The sequence below is a fragment of the Schistocerca nitens genome, chromosome 1, assembly GCF_023898315.1.
Source record: "Schistocerca nitens isolate TAMUIC-IGC-003100 chromosome 1, iqSchNite1.1, whole genome shotgun sequence".
Lineage (NCBI taxonomy): Eukaryota > Metazoa > Arthropoda > Insecta > Orthoptera > Acrididae > Schistocerca > Schistocerca nitens.
The window spans coordinates 121,362,713-121,389,871 of NC_064614.1; the positions used below are offsets into that span (position 1 = coordinate 121,362,713).

Consider the following 27,159-nt stretch of genomic DNA (forward strand, 5'->3'; position numbering starts at 1 on the left):
ACCTACCGAACACCAACAGTACCTCCATTTTGACAGCTACTGCCCATTTGACACCAGAAAACCCCTTCCATACAGTCTAGTCACTCATTATTGGATCTGCGTTGACGAACAATACCTCTTCAGATATGGCAAGGGCCTTCCTGAGGCATCCATAGATTGTAGTCAGCCTCCCACATTTTGTCCCAAATCAGGCCGTTTCCACCTTCTCTCACCAGTGACCTACCATGCCCACAGTCCAGCCACAAAGGAGCATGCCGTTGTGACTCAGTACCACCCAGGAGAAGAGCAACTGAATTGTATTCACTGCCAGGATTTCAGCTACCGCTCATCATGTCCTGAAACCAGAAATATGCTCTCCACTAACCTCCCCACCCCTCCCACAATAAATATTTTGCCACCCACCGAAGCTACACAGTATCCTTGTTCATCCTTATTCCTTCCCTGCCTCCAGCTGTTGCCCCATGGCTCATATCCCAGTGAAAGACCAAGATGAGAGACCCAACCCATGCATCTTACCTCTACCACCTACCTGTCCCAGTCACATGCATTCCTTACCTCATCAAAGGTTGGGGCCATGTGTGAAAGCAGCCATGGGGTCTACCAACTTAACTGAATCACTATGCCACATCCTGTGTGGACATGACAACTAACAAGCTGTCTGTGCACATGAAAGGCCACCACCAAACTATGGCTTAGGGACAGTTGGACCATGCATTTGTTGAGTATGCTGCCCAACATGAACAGCATCTTCCCCCACCCCTACCCCACTAGCCCTTCCCTTTCTCACCCCACACTTGTTCTCTGCCCACACTACCTACCCTAGGCGAGAGAACTACTCACCACAATGGGGTCACAGTACCTGTAGATGACAGTAGCCACATTTGTATGAGTTACAATTGTGTGAAAATGTGTTTGGATGTCTCCATCTGATGTGCTTTTTCAGATAGCTGAAGAGTATCCTACAGTCTACCTTTAAATGCACCTGCCTGCTACTCGTGATGGGTTGCAATCTTTCCTAATTTGTGTTGTTATTGTTATTCCAATCCATTTTGTCCACTGTTTACTTTACATTAATCAGAGACTGTTCAGTCCAACAGATTTGCTGTTTTTTATGTAGTTAAAGTATTACCTTTTTTTAAAGATTCTTGCATATTTTACCTGAAGATGAAAGCCAGTTCTCAAAATGGATCAAATGACATGTGATATCATCAGTTTTATGTGGTTGTGCCAAAATTTTAATATTTTACTCACCTTTGAAATTGAAAATTCTAGAATGGTTCTTTCATGTTGGTATTCTCCCTGTTCACAACTGACTGGGAGGCACAGGAGGAAGGGGTACAGTCAAACCTGAAGTAACAACTAAGTCTACATTAAAGTTCATTTTTGCTGAATGCAGAGTGTATTTTCAAGTGTCAAGTGACACAAATGGCATAATGCCTGGTTTTGACTTCTTAGAAAGTCCGCAGCCCATGGTCTACTGGTTAGAAAGGTTGCCTGTAGATCATAGGACCGCATTTCAATTCTTGGCTGAGTCGGAGATTTTCTTCACTCAGAGACTGGGTTGTTTGTGGTGTCCTAATCACTTCATCTCACCTGCATTGATCGCCAAAGTGGCATCAAATAGAAAGACTTGCACCATGCGGCCGAACAACCCCAGATGGGATCTGCCAGCCATTAACACCATATGATCATTTCATTTAACTTCTTATAAGGCTGTCATTAGTTGATCCATTTGAAAAGAAGGGAAATAGGCAATTATAAAATACATAAAAACTTTGAGGACATGTCGTGAGTCATGCCTTATGTAGCTCAGTCAATAGAGCATTTGCTCACGAAAGACAGAGATCTTGGGTTTGAGTCCCACTCTGGCACACAGTTGTAATGTGTCAGGAAGTTTCACATCAGCACACAACCCACTGCAGCTTGAAAAACTTCATTCTGGAAACTAAAAAATTATATTACGAACTCGAACCAACTTCTATATAAAGCTGCAGGTACTCGAATATGTTACATAGTGACTCACCAAACGGATGTGGACAACACTTCAGTTAAAATTTTGAAAATAGAGCTATCTGGATCACTTAAAATATGTTGATTTATCACTACATTTCAGTTATTGCCATCAGATGCAAAATTAGAACCCTCAAAACAAAATTCAGAATCAGTTTCAGTAAAAACTATACCCAAGCAGACTCATTGAGGGAATATATTTCCTTTAAAGTTATTTATTTCATTAGTCATTCCTCTAAGGACCACATAACTTACAAACATTATGAGAGTTCATGCCATAATCCTATATAACTTGAGTTTGCTTTGGAGTGATTGCTCCCTTCTGATGTAAATAGGGTTGTTGCCTTTGGAGGATCTTGAGTTTGGCATCAATTTTACAATTTCTTAACACCAACCTCCCTCCTTTATCTGGATTTTGCATTGGCAACAGCACTACCAGATTACTGTATCGACCCAGCATTACCACAGGCTAAGATTTTACTATCATTTTAATATTTCGAATATTTTTAATGTTTGATTCACAATTTAAAAATTGTAAGCTCATGCTATTACTTGCTTAATACCCGACATTGCCCAGGTATGTATTTATTCCCCTCTTCTATTAGTCAAATTCCTTCTTCCCCCCCCTCCTCTCTCTCTCTCTCTTTCTCTCTCTGCCCATCTCCTCCATCCCCCTCTCTCTGCCTGTCTCTTCCTCCCCCTGTCTCTGCCCATCTCCTGCTCTTTCCCTTCTCTCTCCATGCTATCACGCTTACTTTAGTCAGTGGGTGGTGGTTCTTACCCCCACAGTATTTCTTTACAGGTTGTAACTAATGTGTGTACCAAATTTGGCTGAAATGTTTCAGAGATATAGGATTATCCTTTTACCCATTCAATTCCCTGCATATGCACTAGTCAAGTAAATTTCCCACTTATTTGTTCTCATATTTCACCTGAATGTTCAGCGAATTTCACCATGGAGTTTCATTTTCATGCAGCTTAATGTTTGTGATGTCATGTCTCCTACACTATGAGTTACATAATGATACATTTTTGTTGGTAAATTCAGTGACAGATGTGGACACTATCTGCGGAATGTGTTGTGAATAGAAGTAATAGTAAATAAATAATAAATTAAAACATCATACGTGATGTGGCAGTGTTTCGCACATTTCTGTATTTCATGACATACCTCCTGAACTGTGTGTTGTAGAGTAATATAATTTTTATTATATGTTCATTGATATCCATGAATGCCGTCTGCAAAATGTTACAAATATAGTTTGTAGTAAAGAAGTAATAAATTAAAATGCCATGCTTCATGCAGTAGTTTTACTGGATGAACAGTGGAAATGTAGTAAGTGATAAACTTTTTTTCATTTCATTGTTTTGTGTGGGAAAAAGAGAGAGAAAAAGTTTTATAAAGATTTGAAATTATGTGTAAAATTTGTTGCAAGTCTGGAAGTGCTCTCATTCTCAAACACTGGATGTTCACCCCCACCCCTTTGATAGGTAGATGGTTCTACCACCACAGCAATGATTTCCAGACAGCAAGTGATATTTGTACAAAGTTTGGTTGAAATTGGACCAGTGGCTTAGGAGGAGAAGTGGAAAATACATACATAGAGGAGACAAAAGTCATGGGATAGCGATACACACATATACTGATGTTAGTAGTATTATTTACACAAGGTATAAAAGGACAGGGCATTGGTGGAGCTGTCATATGTATGCAGGTGATTCATATGGAAAGGCACCCAACATGACTATCGCCACACAACAGGAATTAAGTCTTTCAACATAGAATGGTAGTTGAAACAAGAAGCCTGGGACATTCCATTTGGAAATCATTAAGGAATTCAATGTTCCAATATCCACAGCGTCAAGAATGTGCTGAGAATACCACATTTCAGGCATTACCTCTCATCACAGACAATGCAGTGGCTGACAGCCTTCACTTAATGGCCAAGAGCAGCGGCATTTGCATGGAGTTGTTGGTGCTAACAGACTAGCAACACTGTGGAACAACCACAGAAGTCAATGTGGGGCTTATGATGAATGTATCCTTTAGGAAAGTGCAGTGAAATTCAGCATTAATGGGATATGGTAGCAAGACAACCAACACGAGTGTCTTTGCTAACAACATATTGCCTGCAGTACCTCTCCTGGGCTTGTGACCATATCTGTTGGACCCTAGGCAACTGGAAAACCCAGGACTGGTCAGATGAATCCTAATTTTAGTTGGTAACAGCTGGTGGTGAGGTTTGAGTGTGGTGCAGACCCCATGAAGCCATGGACCCAAGTTGTCAACAAGGCACTGTGCAAGCTGGTAGTGGCTCCATAATGGCATGGGCTGTGTTTACACGGAATGGACTGGGTCCTCTGGTCCAACTGCACCATTCACTGACCATTTGGAGCGACTCATGGTCCTCACATTCCCAAACAATGACAGAATTTTTTTGGATGCAATGCACTGTGTCACGAGGCCATAATTGTTCATGATTGGTTTGTAGAATATTCTGGATACTGAGAGCAAGCGTTTTAGCCACCCAGATTTCCCAACATGAAATCCATCGAAAATTTATGGAGCATAATTGAGAGGTCAGTTTGTGCACAAAACCCTGCACTGGCACACTTTCGCAATTATAGATGGCTATACAGGCACCATAGCTCAATATTTCTGCAGGAGACTTCCAACAACTTGTTGACTTCACGCCACATCAAATTGCTGCAATATGCCGGACAATTCGAGGTCCGATATGATATTAGGAGGTATCCCGTGACTTTTGTCATCTCCATATACGTACATATGTGAATCCATTTTCATAATAGGATGTAGTTAACGGTAGCCTTCAGTCCCACCAATATAATGCTTATATGTTTGTATTATTGCGACAGTGGGGGTTAGTGATATTATGCCTCCTCTTTACAGTCCCTCAGTCGAGTTGTGTCAGCAGCTACATGACAAGGTGGCAGTGTCAAATAGCAGCTGCAGCTATGGGGTGGTGGAGGCAGTGTTACATTAATTGGTCACTGCTGCAGCTGAGGCATCATTCACTGATCTGGTCCCCCTCCACAGAACTCCACCGCGAACAGCTTCCTCTCTTCCCGCTACCATTGTCATGGGGGGGGGGGGGTGCAGGAAATTTGCAATTTCAGTCAGCCCAGCATACCACAAAAATGAAAAATAAATGTGCAGGTGCCCAACTTCAGTGACATTTTATGTTGTGCTGTGTTCCCATAACAATAAAGTTGTACACTTTCATGCTCCCTAGTTGTAGTCAGTATCTCTAGACATGCTTATAGAAGTGTGTGATGGGTTTGACTAGCATTGGGATGTTTGTTGTGTGTTCAGTGGAGGGTATATTGAACATTTGTGAAAAGGAAATGGAAAGCTTTGATCTCATACATTATTATAAAAAGTTCCCCAAGCTTGTACGTACATCCATGTAAAAGTAACCATGTAAAAGTATACATGTAAAGTAACTAATGCCACGTTGCAACTGCTATAATGCTTCTCCAAATTTGTGGAGAACCATACCTATATATAGGCTATTATTAAGATGGAGTCACCATTTCCAAAGGCATTTTAAAGCTACTACCAGCCTTCCCCCCCCCCCCTGCCCTCCCCCACCTTATGGAGAGGAATACATGTACCCTTCTGTCAGTGTCCAGTGTGTATCACATTGTTAAAGTGATATCGCTTTTCTGTGTGGTTCTGCATTGTGTAACTGACATGGAATCTGGGTACCAGGCCTCTATTTTCTTAAGTGGATGTAGAATACAGCTGAGAAACTGCTTCCAAACCAGATGGCACACTGGCCCCAGCATTAATCCGCGAGGCAGGTTTCATCCGGAGCTGGTGCACCTGTCCAATCCCCGAAATGGGTGCTTTAACACATTTAGCTATTGTGGCGGGTACAGAGAACCTGCTGGGTTTGAAGCATGGATTGGTCAGTTTCAGATACATAATCCATAAGTCCGAAAATGTTTAATATTTAGATGGTAGCTTGTTTGTCATTGAATAATATTGTTACAATAATTTTTGTTATGCAATGTAGAAAAACCACAGGAACTGTTATAATAAAATCTTATATGTTATTAATATAGCTAGAAGTGATTACAAAGTACAAAGAAGAGGACTATGCTTTGTTGATATGGACGTGGGAAATGGTTAAGAGTCAGATGCAGTCAGGCATATTTATTGCATCTGTCTTATCTGTTGCATCATCACTTCCTGGCAAGAAGATGACACTATTAATTTATGACTCTGAGAAATATTCAAGGTATGTCACATATAGTAAATGGAAATAATATCATTCTTGTTACATTCCACCCTTAATTAATGATTGAGCACTTGATCTAGTTCTAAAATATATAATAGACAACAGTTTGTTGCGAAAGCTTGAATTTTGTGTGTTTTTTTGTGTGTCTATCGACCTGCCAGCGCATTCGTTTGGTAAGTCACATCATCTTTGTTTTTATTATGATATGAATATAACAGAGGGAAACATTCCACGTGGAAAAATATATCTAAAAAGAAAGATGATGAGACTTACCAAACAAAAGCGCTGGCAGGTCGATAGACACACAAACAAACACAAATATACACACAAAATTCAAGCTTTCGCAACAAACTGTTGCCTCATCAGGAAAGAGGGGAAGGAGAGGGAAAGACGAAAGGATGTGGGTTTTAAGGGAGAGGATAAGGAGTCATTCCAATCCTGGGAGCGGAAAGACTTACCTTAGGGGGAAAAAAGGACAGGTATACACTCGCACACACACCCATATCCATCCACACATACAGACACAAGCAGACATATTGTCTGCTTGTGTCTGTATGTGTGGATGGATATGGGTGTGTGTGCGAGTGTATACCTGTCCTTTTTGTCTGCTTGTGTCTGTATGTGTGGATGGATATGGGTGTGTGTGCGAGTGTATACCTGTCCTTTTTTCCCCCTAAGGTAAGTCTTTCCGCTCCCGGGATTGGAATGACTCCTTATCCTCTCCCTTAAAACCCACATCCTTTCGTCTTTCCCTCTCCTTCCCCTCTTTCCTGATGAGGCAACAGTTTGTTGCGAAAGCTTGAATTTTGTGTGTATATTTGTGTTTGTTTGTGTGTCTATCGACCTGCCAGCGCTTTTGTTTGGTAAGTCTCATCATCTTTCTTTTTAGACATCTTTGTTTTTAGATATACGATGTAAATGGTTAGATAAAAAATCTACTCACCAAGTGACGGCAGGCACAGGAAAGCAAGCCCTTTTTTATTTTCAAATGGTGGCAGTTGTAAATGCAGTTCTGGGAAAGAATCACATGTTGTATTGTAACCCTCACTTCAGATTGAAAAGCTTTTATTGAATACATATGAACTTTCTGTACGAATGTTAATGAACTTTCTGTACGAATGTTAATGAACTTTCTGTACGAATGTTAATGAACTTTCTGTACGAACATTAAAATTGTCTGTTATTCCACTAACAAAACAATAATAGTTCCTGACAGGAATTGATATAAGCCCAAGCATTACTGCTTCATTATACATGCATACTGAAATTATAATATTAAGCCAGTAACTGTGTAGCTGGTGTGGGGGGAGTGACACAGTGGAAGTGGCTGGAAACTGTGTGACATCATTATAGAGGCTCCTGAGAAATATTCAAGGCTGCTGGTGATGCTGGTATAGATACAGAGCACTTTTTGTAGGCCCAGAGCCATTTTGGGGTAGAGGCATCCCTTTGGGATGCAGCAGGTGTGGTCGATTTGACCATCAGTCAAGCTGAATCAACATTCATGGTCATGCCCCTCCTTGCAGGAAGGGAGAACCAGGTGGGGCGTTGAGAGAGTTACGATGTGGTTGCATCGGTGGATTGGCTGATGAGTGAGGTCTCTGACTTGGTTGAGTTGCTGGTGTCACATCCAGTGTGTTGTAGCCACCAACAGCAACTAGCATCTATGCAGTTCCACCATTGTCTGCCGGATCTATTCAAGACCTGTCCGAATGTGCATGTGCAAACTGGCAGGCACTCATGTGCAACGGTGTGGCTGTGTCTGCTTTGTGTTCCTGAAGTGGAAACAAGAGGGCCATAAGTGTTCTGTGAGGTTGCCCCTGAAGGAGCTTTGCTGGGCTTCAACCATTGATGGAAGTGGACCTGTAAGAAGCTAGGAAAATGTTTAGCACTGAAACCAATTTAGCAAACTAAGGCTTTTAACATTTGAATTTTGAATGTACAAAGTGTTCTGCCAGTCAGTTTGACACTTTATGTTAAAGTGGTGTGGTAAGATGTTTAATTCCATTGTGGGTGAAACACCTTTAGAAATTCCAGAATGAGACTTTCACTCTGCAGCGGAGTGTGCGCTGATATGAAACTTCCTGGCAGATTAAAACTGTGTGCCCGTCCGAGACTCGAACTCGGGACCTTTGCCTTTCGCGGGCAAGTGCTCTACCATCTGAGCCACCGAAGCACGACTCACGCCCGGTCCCCACAACTTTACTTCTGCCAGTATCTCGTCTCCTACCTTCCAAAGTTTACAGAAGCTCTCCTGCGAACCTTGCAGAACTAGCGCTCCTGAAAGAAAGGATACTGCGGAGACATGGCTTAGCCACAGCCTGGGGGATGTTTCCAGAATGAGATTTTCACTCTGCAGCAGAGTGTGCGCTGATATGAAACTTCCTGGCAGATTAAAACTGTGTGCCCGACCGAGACTCGTGCTAGAGCACTTGCCCGCGAAAGGCAAGGGTCCCGAGTTCGAGTCTCGGTCGGGCACACAGTTTTAATCTGGCAGGAAGTTTCACCTTTAGAAATTGTTGTCCAACAGCATGCAGGGTAAACCTCTACTGTGAACATACACTCTGTGGCTCCCACTGTGCTGCAATTGTTGTCTGCTGCAGGCATATGCTTTATGGAAAGTGGGAGAAGTAGTCCACGACAATTTCTCACTTGGATTTTAAGAAAGGGTCTGCAAAGCTAGCATGAATTCACAAGAACTCCTCGAGTGCGAGGTCCCGAAAGGCCAATGATCTTTACAGCATTCGATGCCCCACATATTGCCTACCACGCAACCGCTATATCCAAAATTGGCTGCCAATGGAAACAGGGGGTGGGACTGGAAGTATCCAATGGAGAGTACTGCCAAGGCCATGGAGCAGAGTTAAACTGCTTAGTCGACATGTGACATTCGCGTGCTTTATTTCACATGGGGGGACAATGATGACAATATGTGCTTAACAAGTGAGAGATACTGAAACAGGTGTCGAGGCATGTAGTCTCTTGTCCTTGTCAGACATGGAGCCACAAATCCCATCTCCAGTGAAGCATAGTAAGGGACAATCGTTGTTGAAGGTTTGGGTACTAAAATAATTATGTACATGGAAGATCATCTGCAGCATAGTAAAAAAAGAACAATTATGAGCACTTTTCAAATAAGTCCGCAGCAATATGACTGTGTAATGCATAAGAAAAACTATGGCTATTCAAGGGAGGACAAGGTGCACTTGTTATAAAAACTGGTGTTTGCGCATTTCGAGGCTGCTTGATACAATTTACAGGATCTATGTGATAGTGACCTAGTACATTATGCACATCAGATTGCGCACGGCATCAATTACAGTGATTTCAAGGAAAGCACTGGATGGCTGCATTCCTTCAGACCGTGCTACAGAATTGGAAGATGCAATATAACCAGCCCAAAAATTTGTAGATGATGTGAATAAACTTATCCCATCATTCAGTAAGGAATTTTTCAACTCCAACCAATTGGTATTCGAAGAGGAAATTCATATTGAAGGAATCCTGGAAATTAGAAGTACCAAGAGAGTTGTATCCAGATCAACTAACATCATTGCCTTAATGCATTCATATACAATTATGCCGACTGTTAATCTAGATGTACTGCCAGATGTTGGAGGTACCCTGTCCCCTACGATTCTTTCTCGTGTGCGTGATCTTGCAAGGGCAGTAGGGAACACACAGGTCACAGCAAGCAAGAGTGGGAAAGCGGGCATAAGAGAACAGTGGTATGAGCAGTGCTTTTGGCAATCACTGGTCAAAATAACTTGCTTTTGCTTGATTTCTGGTCTATGTATAAAAATCCTACTGCTTTAAAGCAAACTGTCCCTCCTGAAAAGCATGTGACATTGCAGTTCGTACCACCTGGAACCACTGGACAAATTAAGCCTCTGGGTGTTTGTTTTTTCCATTTATAAAACATATTATTGCACTATCTGCAGTTACTCTTTAAAGAATAGCCAGTTTCACAATAAGCTTTACGACAGAATATTTTGCATTTGATTGTATGCCATCACTTTTCATCACCCTGTTACACCTGTGTGATTCTGTATGTGTTGTTACTAGCTGAATATCCTGCACGGTTTGTAAATCCCAAGGAGTTCACCTTTGATCTTGGTGGTGCAAACCTTTGTGATTACTGTGGTGCACCATTTTTCATTCGAGGTTTGCAATGCAAATTAATGGTTCGTTTTGAACATTTCTTGGATGTCAACAATGTCAATTTTGTGAAGTGTAATACATGCATCCCATAGAAGGCTGATTTGTCCTCCTCCCGGACACTTGCCTTATGTCCACTCCTGATGCACATGGCAAGTCATTAGCAGCTAAATTCTTTCCTGTCACAATTGTTAACAAAACAGTTTCAGATGAGCAACCTTGCACTCAAGGGGTTCCTTATCAGTTGCACTGATGCTGACCACAGAGAGAGAATGACTGGAATGGGGCTGGCTGGTGTGCTGACAAACAGCGCACTGCCTAACCATCCCTGCAACATCATCGGCCATACCAAAACAGTAAATGTAACAATTCACCAGTTGCTTCACACTGGAAATCCGCCAGTGAGAGTGATGCAGGAGTTGGAAGATCTTAATTGCTGAAAATCCCAATAGCACTATTCAGACCATTGGAAAAGCTCTTCTTACAGAAGTGATTTAGCAGGTGGGCTATGAAGGCTGCTGGGGTAATAGTGTACACAGTAATTTACTTTCCTAGAAACACTTGAAGATTTAGGCACAAACATGTCCTGAATAATATCTACATACTACTTGGTGAGCTGAAGGCTCTCCTCACTGAGTAAACAGCCAAAATAAATAACTGCTTTTTGAAAGAAGATGCATTCGGAAATATTACACCTAATAACTTTCTATGCAAGGGCTGTAAAAAAAAAAAAAAAAAAAAAAAAAAAAAAAAAAAAAAAAAAAAAAAAAAAAAAACAGCCATAGATTGCAAAAATGTTCTTTTGTCATGTGGCCATTGACCAGAATATTGTTGAGACAATTCACACAATTCAAATACCTGCAGCAGTCTGTTCAAATGACCTGTGGAATGTGGGTGAGGCACTAGCCACGCCAAAAGGTAACATATTTTATTGATGCAGTCTGAACAGTGTGTTGAATCTTCTTTAAGTCATTAAGAGACAGCTGAAAATATTTCTCCAGTAGATCACTTTTAGAAAATAATTTTCGTGCTGAAAGTTTAGAAAAAAGTTCATCTGGTTGAGGTAAGGGATAAGAATCAATGTCTGCTTGAGTATTAATTGTTTGCTTAAAGTCTCCACAGAACAGAACAGACCCTCCATGCTTCCTAACTGCCACTAACAGTAAAGCCCACTGACTGTACAAGTCAGGAGAAAAAACTGTTTTGTGCTCTAACCTGTCTAGTTCAATCTTAACCTTATTCCTAATGCAATCAGGTGGGCTTGGGAAAGTTTCAGACTTGCTGTTGGCTTCAAGACAGTGCAAGGCTGAAAATTGACTGCTTTCCCCAAAAGAGGTTCAAACAATGGCACAAATTGTGTACAAAGTGTATCAATGGCAGCACAAATTACCAATGAGTTGACAGAGTGCATTTCATGATGTAATGAAAATCTGAAAATAGAATACACCTGTAGAGAGAAAATTTTCTGAACCGATGTATCCGCCATAATCGAAAATGACAGCCATAGCTTTTGTTGATTGTGTTCACAGCTTTTATAAATTGTAGAAATGATGGTATGCAACACATTAAGCTGCTGTTCAGTTTATCCTTTATTATGCAACCGGTTTTGGTCAAAGACGCACATGTTTTTGTTAACAGTAGGAACTACACACACACACACACACACACACACACACACACACACACACATATCAAAAATATAATATTTCTAAATGGATGGATGTAACTTTTGCTGTTAACAAAAATCTGTGCTTGAAAATGGTCTTTGATTGAACAGTTGCACAGTAAAGAATAAGTTGAACAACATATACGAAGTCTTCACGGGTTGTCAGCTGAGTAGCGTCGTCATCTCGTAGCAATGTTTCAATGAAATGCATCTCCATCATCTTCAGTCGAAGATGATGGAGATGCATTCCATCGAAACATTGCTATGAGACAACAACGCTACTCAGCTGACAACCTGTGAAGACTTCATATATGAAATTCACTTAGAAAGCCTGCACTCACATATAAGCTGAACAACACTTTTTTAAGGCATTACATAATGTCATTTCCACAAAAAATGAATTGATTGTACACAACCTAAGCAGTGGCTATACCCCCAACTTTGGTAGCACTTCACTGAATGAGGGAGTACACATACTAAATACATAGACTGGTTAACAACTAGACCAATGCAATGGTATCAAAAGGAAAGTCTTATACTGATGCAAGTAGCTAAATTTTATGCATTGCCTGCACATGATCACTGGGGCCAGAGCCTAGTGCCCACCATGCTATGACATATACCTGCAGTGCAATGTCTATGTAAACACTTATAATATTTGCCCTGATTATTAGGCATTCTCATCTGGGATGCAAAGAAAAGCAGCCCAGGCAAATAGGAGAAAGGTGTATTGCCACAAACGACACCTGATACCAGACAAGTTTTGCTGAGAGGCCAGTTGTCTTCTGTCAAATGAAACTTGTTTACAACTTTAGAATCTGTTATGGAAACCTGCTGCATTTTATCACTATGGCTATGGGCCACATGTTAAAGATCAGCATCTTACGAAAAAGTTTACAGCACAATTAGTGATATTTCAGATGCACACAATGTTTGTAGCACCTCAGCCAGGAAGGGGTCAGACTGTCTTAAGACTTGTGTACATACCTCCTTAGTTCTTAGCAAATTGTATTTCAAATGCACATGCAATTTGTAGCACTTCAACCAGAAAGGGGTCAGACTGTCTTAGGGCTTGTGTGCATACCTTGTTATCCGGTTCTTAACAAGTCACTACAGCTCATATCAAATTTTTCATGTATGAGTGATGACACACATGTGAATTTTCATTTTCTAATCTATCCCTTCAAATCTGAATCTAAGACACATAATTTACAGCATGTGACTTGTGGTACAATAAGAATTCTTGCCTGGCTGCTACTCTATGCATTTTGTTGGAAAATGTCGGATAATAATGAGAATGTCAGACAGTGGGAACACAGATGGATCAGACAACGATGCCAACTTTTGTTCACATACAACAAAAAGACCCACTGTCACTCCAGATACTTAATCTCATTTGCCCAGATGCGCCGGGCAAGACATATACTTTCCAGTATTTTTGAACATTGTTCAATGGCTGAAATACCAAGGCAGCTAGCAGTGCCTGTGACTGCTGCAGTGTAGAATTAGTAAAGTGCTTGACCCACTTCTTGTTGCTGATTTAGCTGTTGCTATCAAAGCTCAAGAAATTTTGCATCATTTGGAATGCTAGGCTAACCAGAACTGGAACCTGCTCGCTGCCAATATTGTACCCTGACTTTCAGCCCAACAACATTTATGGAACACAGATAAACTCTCTGCCACAACAGATTGAAATTCCAGAATGAGATTTTTACTCTGCAGCGGAGTGTGAGTTGATATGAAACTTCCTGGCAGATTAAAACTGTGTGCCGGACCGAGAATCGAACTCGGGACCTTTGTCTTTCGCGGGCAAGTGCTCTACCTACTGAGCTACCCAAGCACGACTCACGCCCCGTCCTCACAGCTTTACTTCCGACAGCACTTGCCCATGAAAGGCAAAGGTCCCGAGTTCGAGTCTCTGTCCGGCACACAATTTTAATCTACCAGGAAGTTTCATATCAGCGCACACTCCACTGCAGAGTGAAAATCTCATTCTGGAAACATCCCCCAGGCTGTGGCTAAGCCATGTCTCTGCAATATCCTTTCTTTCAGGAGTGCTAGTTCTGCAAGGTTCGCAGGAGAGCTTCTGTAAAGTTTGGAAGGTAGGAGGCGAGGTACTGGCGGAAGTAAAGCTGTGAGGACGGGGCGTGAGTCGTGCTTGGGTAGCTCAGTTGGTAGAGCACTTGCCCGCGAAAGGCAAAGGTCCCGAGTTCGATTCTCGGTCGGGCACACAGTTTTAATCTGCCAGGAAGTTTCAGATTGAAATTGTCTATTAATCAATAACCCAAACAGTAATAGTTCTTGATACAAATAATATAAGTAGTAGCTCCTGACAGAAACGTTGAAAGTCCAAGCACTACTACTTCATTATGCACCTGTATGGATATTATAATTTTAAGGACAATCCCACCTTTCGTATGGTGATGGAAGCCACGTGCCTGTCTGCCAATGTACTATCTAGCACAAGGTTATGTTCATTCACGTAAACAGTGATGATCTTAATTAACTTGTAGGGGCACATTGGAGAATAGCAATTGAGAATGAGTCCATTGTCAGACAGCCTTAATATTTGTCAGCTACAGAAATTCATGTGACCAGCCTGCTATGTCTGCTTTCCCACGGCAGATGGCCACACCAAACATGGGTGATAATTTGCATATCAGTACATCCATATCTTGCATACGCATGTCTGACGGGGTTACTAAACATTGCATCGTTATGGTTAGTGTCTACCAATTCTCTGACCTCACCCCCCCCCCCCTGCAAAAAAAAAAAAAGATCTGCCTGTTTTCAGCTGTCACATGACCACAGTTACATTTTATTAAGATAAACATAACTTCATTTATTTAGGAACAAGAAACCACTGAAGAAGGGAAGTTATTACACAGAATCTTCACCATCTGAAGATGAGCTGCTGGAGGCCCTCGTAGAATTGCAGTTGCGACACGGCTGTCAGTATCATCTTGTACACACCCCAGAGGAGCTTGGTGCAGCAATTGGGCAGCTTACAAAGGCTATTGCTGTGAAACCATTCAAGTTAGTATACATATGATGCAATCAGATGTTATTCGCAATGTTTTGCTAACTGTAACTAGAAAATTATGTTATTCAGAAGACTAAAAAGCATTCCAACATTTGGCTTTAACTGCTGGACATATAATCTTTTGATGGAATTACAGTACAACTGTTTTGTAAGTCCACCTGCATTAATAAGATGAGGAGCAATTATCAGACTGTGAAAAGGAGGGAGGGTTCCTGACAGCTAACCTACTGTTAAAACTGCAATAATAAAGAGTATTATCTGCAATGCTGTGTGTGTGTGTGTGTGTGTGTGTGTGTGTGTGTGGAGAGGGGGGGGGGAGGGAGTGAGAGTGAGACTGTCTTTGATGTGAGTACTTTGTACAGACTACATTATTTTTGCTGTTCAACTGTAGATGGATGCAAGCGTTACAGAAACTTTCACAAATATCCTCAAGTGTATAACTACATAGATAAATAAGAATTGATTATTTTATAATTTTCGAATTGGGTGTCATTTTAGAATTATCTTGCACACAAATCTTAATGAGAGGCGAGAATGTGAGAGAAAATGGAACTGAATTAAGATACATCTTGACTTGGTAAAAACTTTCTAAAGCCAAGACCAAATAAATATTTCTTTATTCCCAGACAACCAGTTTCGACAGACTTTGTTGTTGTCTTCAGGTGTTCAAAAATTTGTGTTATAATTTCGTTAATTTTGAGTTGGACCTCATGCCAACTCAAAATGAACACATTTTATAACATAAATTTACAATTCTGTTCTTCGTTGTTTTGTTGTATTGTCAATTTCTTCTACTAATATCACTGACATTTTCGTTCTCCACATACCACTTACTCCGTTTGCCTCTTCCTCCTCCCACCTAGCAAATTTGGTGGACAGTCTTGAAGTTAATGAGAAGCACGAGCTGATTCACACCTACCAGGCCATAGTCCAGTTGAGCTTGTGATATAATTGATTGTTTGATTGCAGTGGGATAAAAAACACACACACACACACACACACACACACACACACTCACACACAATCATCTGCTTGTCCTTCATGACTCCACATCCCACCATCACTCATCCTGGACAAAATCACTAATATATATTGATAATATCTTTGTAGACAAATCTAGGGAGAAAAGTCATATCACAAAACCAATAGCAAATGGGCTATCTGATCATGACATGCAGCATGTTGTGTTAAATGTTGAAACTTGTCAGGATAAAAAATGTATTAAATCTGAGTACAGGAGGGCAATAAATAAGTCAAAAATTGAGAAATTCAGGAAATTGCTCGAAGACATGGACTTGGATAGTTGTTGATACTACATCTGACTCAAATGGAAGATACAAAGCATTCATTAATAAAGTTGCCTCCTCTTTTGAGAATTGTTTTCCCCTAAAGAATAGAATAGAATATTTTTATTCGCCTTTCAGTATTTTTCATACAATAGGCTTCATCAAAGTTTACAATGGAGTACAGTTAAGCACAATAAACACTTACACACACAGAATTATTTAGCTTATTTAAGAATTGAAAACATTTCTTTATCACTTATTAAAAGCTTATGTTATAATGAGTATTTCCTAGGAATTCTTCAATTGTATAAAATTCACTGCATTTTAACCAATTTTGCAATACACTCTTGAATTCATTAAAAGGGGCTGTATGAGCTGAGTATGGTAACTTATTAAAAAATTTTATGCCCAAATGTTTATAGTTATTATGGACAACTAGCCTCAAGAAAGGAAAATCCAACAAGCAACTATTTCTGGTATTGTGTGTGTGTACACCACATCTCATGCTGAATTTGTCCACATTTTCTTTAGCATACATTAAACAGTTATATATGTACATGCTAGGTACTGTCATTACACTGAGATATTTAAAGTGGTTTCTGCAGGAATCTCTGGGTGCTAATCCTAGTATACATCTGATGGCCTTCTTTTGCCATCTGAAAATACATTCAGCCCCTGAGGAATTACCCCCAGAACAAAATTCCATACTCCAGAAGGGAATGGAAGAAAGCAAAATATGAGTGGAGTAACAGCTGTTTGATCACACTGTTTCTCAGTTTGTACAGTAAAAAAAGTACATGGGCTAGTTTGCTGCACAGGTGATTGGTGTGTTCTTCCCAGAAGAGTTTTTGGTTTATGTGCAATCCAAGCAGTTTCACTGCTTTATTTTTACTTTTTGTAGCTTTTAGATTAAAAATTATTTCCTCTGTTTTTGTGTTGTTTATGCACAGTTTATTGGCCTGACACCAGTGACTAGTCATTTGCATTATTTCTCTGTTGTTCTCCAGCACAGTTTGTAAATTGTCACCGGAGGTTATTAGTGTTATATCATCAGTGTACAGTATATTCTTACATGGTATATAATTCGAGAAATCATTAATATAGACAATAAACAGGAAAGCCCCAAGTACTAAGCCTTGGGATATTCCTCTTTTTTTTAGGGAGTATTGCTGATCTCTGTTTATTTGCATATACAAGCTGTAACCTATTGCTTAAATAAGATTTGAATAAGGTGAGTGGTACATCTTTAATGCCATAGTATTCTAACTTTTTAATGATTATGTCATGAGACACTGAATCAAATGCTTTGCTTAAATCAGTAAGTGTTCCAGATATATGCAGCTTCTTTTCATATGCTTCATATACATTGTTCACCAAAGCTTCAATTGCTTTTACAGTTGATAGGTGAGACCTGAATCTGAATTGCTGTTCATTTAATAGTTTGTTGCTTTCAAAATAGCTGTATAGCTGCATATGCATGCAATTTTCTATTATTTTGGATATGTTTGGTGCTATTGATATGGGTCTGTAGTTGTTTGGGAGTTTTTTATCACATTTTTTATACATAGGTAGTGTAACTGTGAGCTTAAGACATTCTGGAAAAATTCCTTCATCTAGTACTCTGACAGTGAGAGAAGTGGCATTTTGATTTCCTTTGCTACACACTTTGTGATGAAATTACTGAGTCCATAATAGTCTTCTTTGGAATTGCTTAGTTTGTTTATCGATTTTCAAATTTTATTTAGGGTGATAGGGGTCCAAGTAAATTTCTTACTAGTCTGGTTTGTATGGATGAGTAGTGCTTCTGCATCTATGGTAGAATTATTGAGTGGAGTGGTAGTGGCACTATTTACAAAATAATCATTGAATGTATCACAGTCTATAGGGATGTTGTTTTCTTTATTGATGTTATTAATTTCCTGTTTCATGACATTCCAGGCTGCTTTAAATTTATTTTTGGAATTAAAAATGTATTCATCATTTGCATTGCACTTAGTCCCTTTTATTTCTGATTTGGTAAGTTTTCTCATATTTATGTAGTTTGCCTTGTCTTGATCACTTTTATTAGACTTATCCATCAGAATTAGAAGTAGTATCCTAAGTTCGTTAAGTTTTGGAGCGTACCACTTTTTAGTAGGACATTGCTTATGTATATTATCAGGATGTTGCCTTTTGGTTACAATTTCTGTGAGGAAAATAGTAAAGCATTCATCAGTTGCCTTATTATTATTAATTTTATGAGACCAGTCAATTTCCTGTAACTCATTAATCATGTTGTTTACATTGGATTCTCCTAGAAGTCTATATGTCACTTGTCTTCCTTTAGTGTTGAGTTCAGAATTTTCTATACGAAGCCATAGTCCTGCATGATCTGATATTCCTAATTCTATTATGTCACATTCAAGAGTATCTTTATATACATTACTAATTATGTTATCAAGACATGCATTCTGTCTGGTGGGCTTTTCATTAAGACAATAATAGTTCAATGACTTCAAAGAATTAACCATATAGATAGTATTTCTCTTCTTTGCCCTTATATCTATGTTAATATCACCCACAATTATAATTTTATGTTGTTTATATTTGGACAACTGCAAATTTAGTGTTTTAATTTTTTTCTACAAATATTGTTTCATCAGATCTTGGAGTTCGATACACTGACACAATTACAATTTTTTGTGCATGTATTACCATACTTGCTACTTCAAATATGCCTTCAAGGCACATTTTGCTAAGGTCTACTACTGAATAATCTAAATCTAATTTGCTTTTAACATAGATTGAGACTCCACCATGTGAAATGCTTCTTCTGCAGTAGCTAGTAACTAGCAAATATTCCGGAGGAACACACAAGTCTATTTCAGACTCTTTCATCCAGTGTTCATTGATACACAACATACTGCAGTTAATTTTATCAAGCCAGTACTGCAGTTCATTGATTTTACCACAAAGTGATTGTACATTTATATGTAGAAGGAGAACATTGTTATCTGCACAGAAAGGTATTTTGATGTCACAAGATCTTGCATGTTCATTTATTTTCACCGATTGATCTAAGACAACACAGTTATCTGAATTAATTAATTTGCTGCAGTTTTCCCTTAACGTGGGTTCTACCCTTCCTTCCCCTGTAACGTTGTATTGCCTAAAAAAAAAGGTGGTCTATAAGTGTCCCCAGAAATAGTGTCTTTTAAAACTAGACAGTTGTGTTCTTGAATTTCATTTATAATTTTGCTTATCTCGTGTCAGAGAAATTTTTTACCCTTGTAATTCAGATGCTTACTGTGTTCAGTGTGCAGATTTTTCGCCAGTCTGTTGATATCTACTACATTGCATTTTGCGTAAGTAGAGCATAATTGTTTTTATTTTAGTGTTGGTTTTGCGGATTTCTTTATTCACAAACGCATTATACATGAGGTCATGTCTATTAGGTATGGTCACAACAACAGTGTTTTTCATCATATTTATGTTTAAAAAATCCCTCAAACCTGTTATGCACTTTCCAGATTTGTTATGAGCTATGTCGTTGGCACCCGTCACACAAACAGCGAGGTAACTCAACTCATACACAAGTCAAAAAATAAACCGTGGATTACACAAGGAATAAAGATATCATGTGGGACAAAAAGGAGACTCTATCTACTATCTAGAAACAGCTCTGAGGTTAGAATTGTAATGCATTACAAAGAATACTGCAAAATATTGAAGCAAGTAATCCAGAAATCAAAGCAGCTTTATTATGAGAAAAAGATAATTACATCAGGTAACAAAATAAAAACTGTATGGGATATTGTGAAGACAGTGACAGGTGGGGCCAAAAAGGAAGAGGAACATTCTTGTGTATATTAATGACCTCTCATCTGTTACATTGCCAGACGCTAAGTTTGTTTTGTTTGCAGATGACACTAACATTGCAATAAGTAGCAAGTCAGGTACAGATTTAGAAATAGCTGCTAATCAAATTTTCACTGACATCAATAAGTGGTTTAAAGCTAATTCTTTGTCATTAAACTTTGAGAAGACTCTTTATATGCAGTTCAGAACCTGTAAGAGATTGCCTTCCAGTATGAGTATAACGTATGAAGACATGCAGATTAAAGAGGTTGACGGTGTTAAATTTCTGGGATCACAACTTAATAATAACTTCAGTTGGGAAGGGCATACCACAGAATTGCTTAAGTGCCTAAACAAGTCTGTATTTGCCATGAGAATGATGTCATATATATAACAAAAAAAACTTGCATACTTTCCTTACTTTCATTCTATTATGCCTTATGGGATCATATTCTGGGGCAGCTCATCAAAACGAGCAAAAGTTTTTAGGGTGCAAAAGCGTGTGATAAGAATCATTTGTGGTGTAAATTTGAGAACATCTTGGTAGAAACCTGTTCAAGGAACTTTGTATTCTAACCACTGCCTCTCAGTATATTTATTCCTTAATGAAATTTGTTGCAAGTAATAGATCTCTATTTCCAACCAAAAGCTCAGTACACAGTATCAATACTAGGAATAAGAAGAATCTACATAAAGACCTAAAATCACTTACCTTGGTCCAAAAAGGGGTCCAATATTCAGGAACACACAATTTTTAATAAATTGCCAGCAACCATTAAAAACTTGGTTTCAGATAAAGCATAGTTTATACAGAGTTTGAAAGACTTTTTGATAGGCAACTCCTTCTACTCCATAGATGAATATCTTAACAGAGAATGTTAAGTCAGCTTAAGTAAAAATATCTGTTAGATTTCAGTTTTGACAACACTTGGTCACAACAGTCAAGATTAGGTATTTTGCATATGATAAATTTATTAATAGTGCATAACAGTGTTTCATTCTGACAGTGTGTTAATTCTGTAAATACACTACTGGCCATTAAAATTGCTACACCAAGAAGAAATGCAGATGATAAACAAGTATTCATTGGCCAAATATATTATACTAGAACTGACATGTGATTACATTTTCATGCAATTCGGGTGCATAAATCCTGAGAAATCAGTAACCAAAACAACAACCTCTGGTTGTAATAATGGCCTTGATACGCCTGGGCATTGAGCCAAACAGAGCTTGGATGGCGTGTGCAGGTACAGCTGCCCATGCAGCTTCAACACGATACCACAGTTCACCAAGAGTAGTGACTGGCGTATTGTGACGAGCCAGTTGCTCAGCCACCATTGACCAGACATTTTCAATTGGTGCGAGATCTGGAGAATGTGCTGGCCAGGGCAGCAGTCGAACATTTTCTGTATCCAGAAAGGCCCGTACTGGACCTGCAACATGCAGTTGTGCATTATCCTGCTGAAATGTAGGGTTTCGCAAGGATCGAATGAAGGATAGAGCCAGGGGTCGTAACACATCTGAAATGTAACTTCCACTGTTCAAAGTGCCGTCAATGCGAACAAGAGGTGACCGAGACGTGTAACCAATGGCACCCCATACCATCACGCCGGGTGATATGCCAGTATGGCGATGATGAATACACACTTCCAATGTGCGTTCACTGCGATGTTGCCAAACACGGATGCGACCATCATGTTGCTGTAAACAGAACCTGGATTCATCCGAAAAAATGATGTTTTGTCTTTCGTGCACCCAGGTTCGTCGTTGAGTACACCATCGCAGGCGCTACTGTCTGTCATGCAGCGTCGAGGGTAACCACAGCCATGGTCTCCGAGCTGGTAGTCCATGCTGCTGCAAACGTCGTCAAACTGTTCGTGCAGATGATTGTTGTTTTGTAAACGTCCCCATCTGTTGACTCAGGGATCGAGACGTGGCTGCACGATCTGTTACAGCCATTCGGATAAGATTCCTGTCATCTCGACTGCTAGTGATACGAGGCCGTTGGGATCCAGCACGGCGTTCCGTATTACCCTCCTGAAGCCACCAATTCCATATTCTGCTAACAGTCATTGGACCTCGACCAACGTGAGCAGCAATGTCGCGATACGATAAACCGCAATCGCGATAGGCTACAATCCGATCTTTATCAAAGTCGGAAACATGATGGTACACATTTCTCCTCCTTACACGAGGCATCACAACAACGTTTCACCAGGCAATGCCGGTCAACTGCTGTTTGTGTATGAGAAATCGGTTGGAAACTTTCCTCATGTCAGCACGTTGTAGGTGTCACCACCGGCGCCAACTTTGTGTGAGTGCTCTGAAAAGTTAATCATCTGCATATCACAGCACCTTCTTGCTGTCGATTAAATTTCGCGTCTGTATCACATCATCTTCATGGTGTAGCAGTTTTAATGGCCAATAGTGTATTAGGTGTCCCAGTTTACTGCATTGTATTAACTTATTCTCAACTATCTCCTGACAAATGATCAGGGGTAGTAAGTATTATATTCAAATGTTTTATGTTTTTATATCATACTTACTGACATGTTCCACACCCACGAGAATCATCTCATTTTTTGGGGCTAATGGAACAAAAACTGAATCTAATCTAAATATAACGATATTTTGCCAAAATGTTGTGGAATATTTGTTTCTGAACTCACAGAGATGCCTGTTTTATGGAGACACTGGAGAATGAAGAAATCACTTAAGGAGTGTGACATTTGTATATAGTAGACTCAGATACTGAAGATCATATGTGGGGACACTCTCATGTTAGGTGGTCCACAGGTGACCCTCTCATCTTCAACTATTCAAGAACTCTGAATTACATTGAGGGAGGAATGAGCAGCATGATTACAGAACTTGTGGAGAATGCCCCCAACTGATTCACTGTTACTATTTTCTGTGGACATGCTGCTTAATGAATTGTTTACCTGTATGGAGTAATGACTGTACTTGCTGCTGTATAATATTACTCTGACCACAGCTTTCTGTCATCCAGTTTTCATCTGTGTTGAATATTCCTTGCCTCTGCGTTAATAGTCATCATATTCTACAGGTTTTTGTACAGTATTGTGGTTGATTACAATGAAGAAAATAAATTGTAAGCATTCATTATTTGACAAATTATTTAGGAGACCAGTAACACGATATTGGTGCTCTACGTTCATCCTTAATGGCAATATTTACCTGCAGAAATAATGTAATATTTATACTTCTGTTTCACATTTGTATGTTGGTGTGACCAAGTATTATTTCAGCTATGATAAAAAGCAGTGGAATTATTATGGTTATGGTTTATTTTGTTCATTTTAATTATACAATCATTGTGTTCTGACAGCTCATAATGATTAAAACATGTTTATGTTTGTACCAATTGTAGGTTGCTACTCACATCATACAAGAGGCGTTTAGTCACATGTAGGCACAATGAAAAGAATGTTAGAAATATTTCAGCTTTCAGATAGGGGCCTTTTTCAGAAGTAGAAAACTCACGCGCATTGTCATAAAAACAATATCATAAAAACAACTTTATATGGAAGGTGAAATCTTTCAAGCATTCTTTTTCATTGTATGACTCAGTGCCTTCTGTATGTGGTGGATAGCACTCTGTCCTTTCCTTATTGTTCTTTACTAGCCCTGCTAGACATCAGATTAATAACCCAAAACCTAGGTTGAAAAAATAAATAGTCGGTGAAACAATGGTAAATAAGTGTTTTTCCATACTTAAATTGTTTTACATTTTCACCTGTCTGTTTGCATATATCCTCTTAATGTGTTTATGTAGATTGGAAAAGCAGGAGGAACAGATGGAAGAGACAGACTGGTTTGCAGCAGGTGACTCTAACGACTGTGTGAAGGTGGACAAACACGGCAACGGGATGCTGCAGCTGTGGCGGCAGCAGTTATGCCAGTTCCCACTGGCGAGCTTAGCCACAGCCGAAGCTATTTCTGCTGTTTACCCTTCACCACGTGCACTTCTAGAGGTAAACAGAAAATGTGTATCTTGCAGTGTTCCAGTTAATAGCATGCTCTACTGCTGTATCGTTTTTCTTAAAACTTAACCAAGAACAGAAAAACTACATCAAATGATTAAATTGTGATAGGTTATTGTGAATTTCTAGGGCAACTCTTTCTTCACCATCTGAGGTGACAGTTTGTGTAATAAACCTGTAGTTTGTTTGGATTGAAGTTTTTTATAATAATTGTCACAGGTGGAATCAGTTAAAATTTATTGAGAGAGCTCTTGGTGTCCTATTATAGTTTGTACAATCTATCTCATCATGTTAATGTTGTTCATATTTCATTGACTCTTGTGCCTAATTGCGTTATGGCTATCCCTCTACCTATATAGTCATGTTAAAGTACATACTCTAAAGACACATCCTGTGCTTATAAAACAAGAGAGTGCAACAAATATATCCTTGTTAAATTGTGGATTTGTTCAAATAACAATCTCAGTTTGCAAACTTGCTTCACTGTTAACGCACACTAATCAGTGTTTGAAACTAGTTATGATCTTCAAACTGCTACGACACTTGCCACATTTCCTTCATAGTTTATTCACATACAACACTAGATGTACCATATTTTTGCTAGTTTTGGTATTATAGCTTGCATGATACAAAAATAGGGTGCTTCAAGGCACTGGTGCATTACATGTTCCTCAAAAATGTGTAATGGATAATCCAGGATAGAAAAATTACAGTATTATGAAAAGGATACATTGTTACCCACTATATAGCGAAGATGTTGAGTCCCAGACAGGCATGACTGGCTTCAGCAGCCAGAGACAGTGATTTTGTGTGTGTGTGTGTGTGTGTGTGTGTGTGTGTGTGTTTGGTCTAATTCAGAAGAAGGCGTTTTGGCCGAAAGCTTACTTCAGGTTACCTTCCATTCAGAAGGCTGTTGCATGCAGCAACTGTTATATTGACTTGTAAATAATAGATTTCAGCTATCAGTCATCCTTTTTAAATTTTATTGGCAGATCTAGATTTCAGCTAGAAACTAGCCATTCTCAATGCACTATCATTTTTTATCAATGCATGTAATGCATGTTGGACGGACTTCATCCACACTTCATTGAATACTATATCCAGCTACTGCAGAGTAATACTTAAACAATAAAACATAAACGAGAGAAAAAAACAAAAATAATTTAAATTGCAAAGGAAATGTGCCATATACAACAACACACAGTGCTCATGCAAGCGTCTGTCAACAGCAAAATGTGTCAAAGGCTTCTAAAGTTTCCAGAAAAAGGAGCCACTGGCTCTGAAAGCTTAACCATTCCCACAGCTTTTATTTGTATTTTCTCCTGCTGCCACTTTAATCTGTTAAGTGGACAACATTACCATTATGTTAACACACTGGTATCGCCCAATTCCCTGTCACCCAATGTGCTTTATAGCACAATAGACATCACCAATTGTGTAGCTTGGATTTTCCCGTGTGGCAACACCACTTCAGAGTCTAACACATAGAAACATAAACTACTGCAGATGATTGGTCCCATCACCTTAAGCTTGCTAAATATTCCTGATGCTATCTTATTACCTCCTTTTCTTCTCCACATATCTGCCATAATTTATTTCCCCTTGTTTGTACATTATTTATGTAATGTTCTGCCCCATGGTATTTCTTTCCTTTGTTACTGCCCCTCCATTATGTATGATTTCCCCCCTCTCTTTCTTTTCACTTTTATCTTTTCTCTTTATTTCAATTATTAGGTTTTTCTTCAATTGAAATGTGTGTTTCAGAAAGTACGCCACTTCTAATAGTGTTTGAGATTAATGTAATTTGAACAGGAACACAAGATATAACACATTTCTCTTCAGTACACAAGATTTAAGAATGGAAAACAATATGTTGGATGTAACTCCATTTATTATAGCTCTTTGTAAGTCTTTCTATCCAGCACTCTCTCACAAACTTGGCTATCTATTCTGCCAGCTGCATTCAATCACCTAATTAGGATCAAATCAGTGAGAGTTTTATTCTTGTAAAACTACATTTTAATGTACCACAGGGCATTAAATCACAGGATGGAAATGCACAACTTTTGTAACTGAGATGGCAGCGAGACTCATCACACAGTAAAACACAAATAAATTTGTTGATGGCAGTGTGACATATTGCAATGTCTTGCTGAAATAGCAACATTATGATGCTTTTCTATCTCAAACAATTGTCTGCTCATTTCCTTGTGACGAGTAACTAACCAGAATATTTGAAGATTATCTTTCATATAATACTGCATCGTGGTTGTTAAAACACCAACTACTGAGAGTAATTGCACCTTAAACTGTGTGGACCTACACAGCAATAGAGTAAGTGCAATGTTTTTATTAACAGCAGATTTCAAGGAGGACAGTAGCTTTTCAGCTTCCTTGCAAAACCCAGGTCTTAAAAACACACCACACCATCAATGTACTTCTCAATGCCTGATCATATGGAGTATTTTAGCAGACTCCTCGTAAGTCCTGCCTTGCTTGTAATACAACTTATCAATGAATACGTACTGTGTATCTGTATACCTTTTTCATGGTAGAGAATGAACATGCTTTATGCCTGTTCACTACACATCAAGGTTCAAAAACATAAAATATCCTCCCATCTATCCATTATCACAAAAATAAGTATTTCATACCATGACTCTATTGAATCTCAAAGTTGAAATTTATACTGAAGTTTGATATCATAAAGGTCTACTAATTGTGAAATTTTAAGATTTTTACCTGGTCCCTCAACAAAGATATTGCATGCCACAAAAAGGAAAATTTTAAAAAAATCAGTTTTTTTTTAAAGTAGTGTATTTTTTTAGTGTAAGCTACTGACCATTGATACTCTATAAAAAGTTACTGTACTATACAGTGTAATAGA

General features: G+C 39.1%; 1 protein-coding gene across 1 annotated transcript in view; it reads left to right on the forward strand.

Moving 5' to 3' along the window:
* Nucleotides 1-27,159, forward strand: part of LOC126242462 (crossover junction endonuclease EME1) — a 61,390-nt gene that overhangs the window by 26,187 nt on the left and 8,044 nt on the right. The window contains exons 5-7 of the mRNA XM_049948089.1: nt 6,100-6,275; nt 14,950-15,135; nt 24,065-24,263. Of these exons, the coding sequence (XP_049804046.1) occupies nt 6,100-6,275; nt 14,950-15,135; nt 24,065-24,263 (561 nt within the window). The remainder of the gene's footprint in view (nt 1-6,099; nt 6,276-14,949; nt 15,136-24,064; nt 24,264-27,159) is intronic.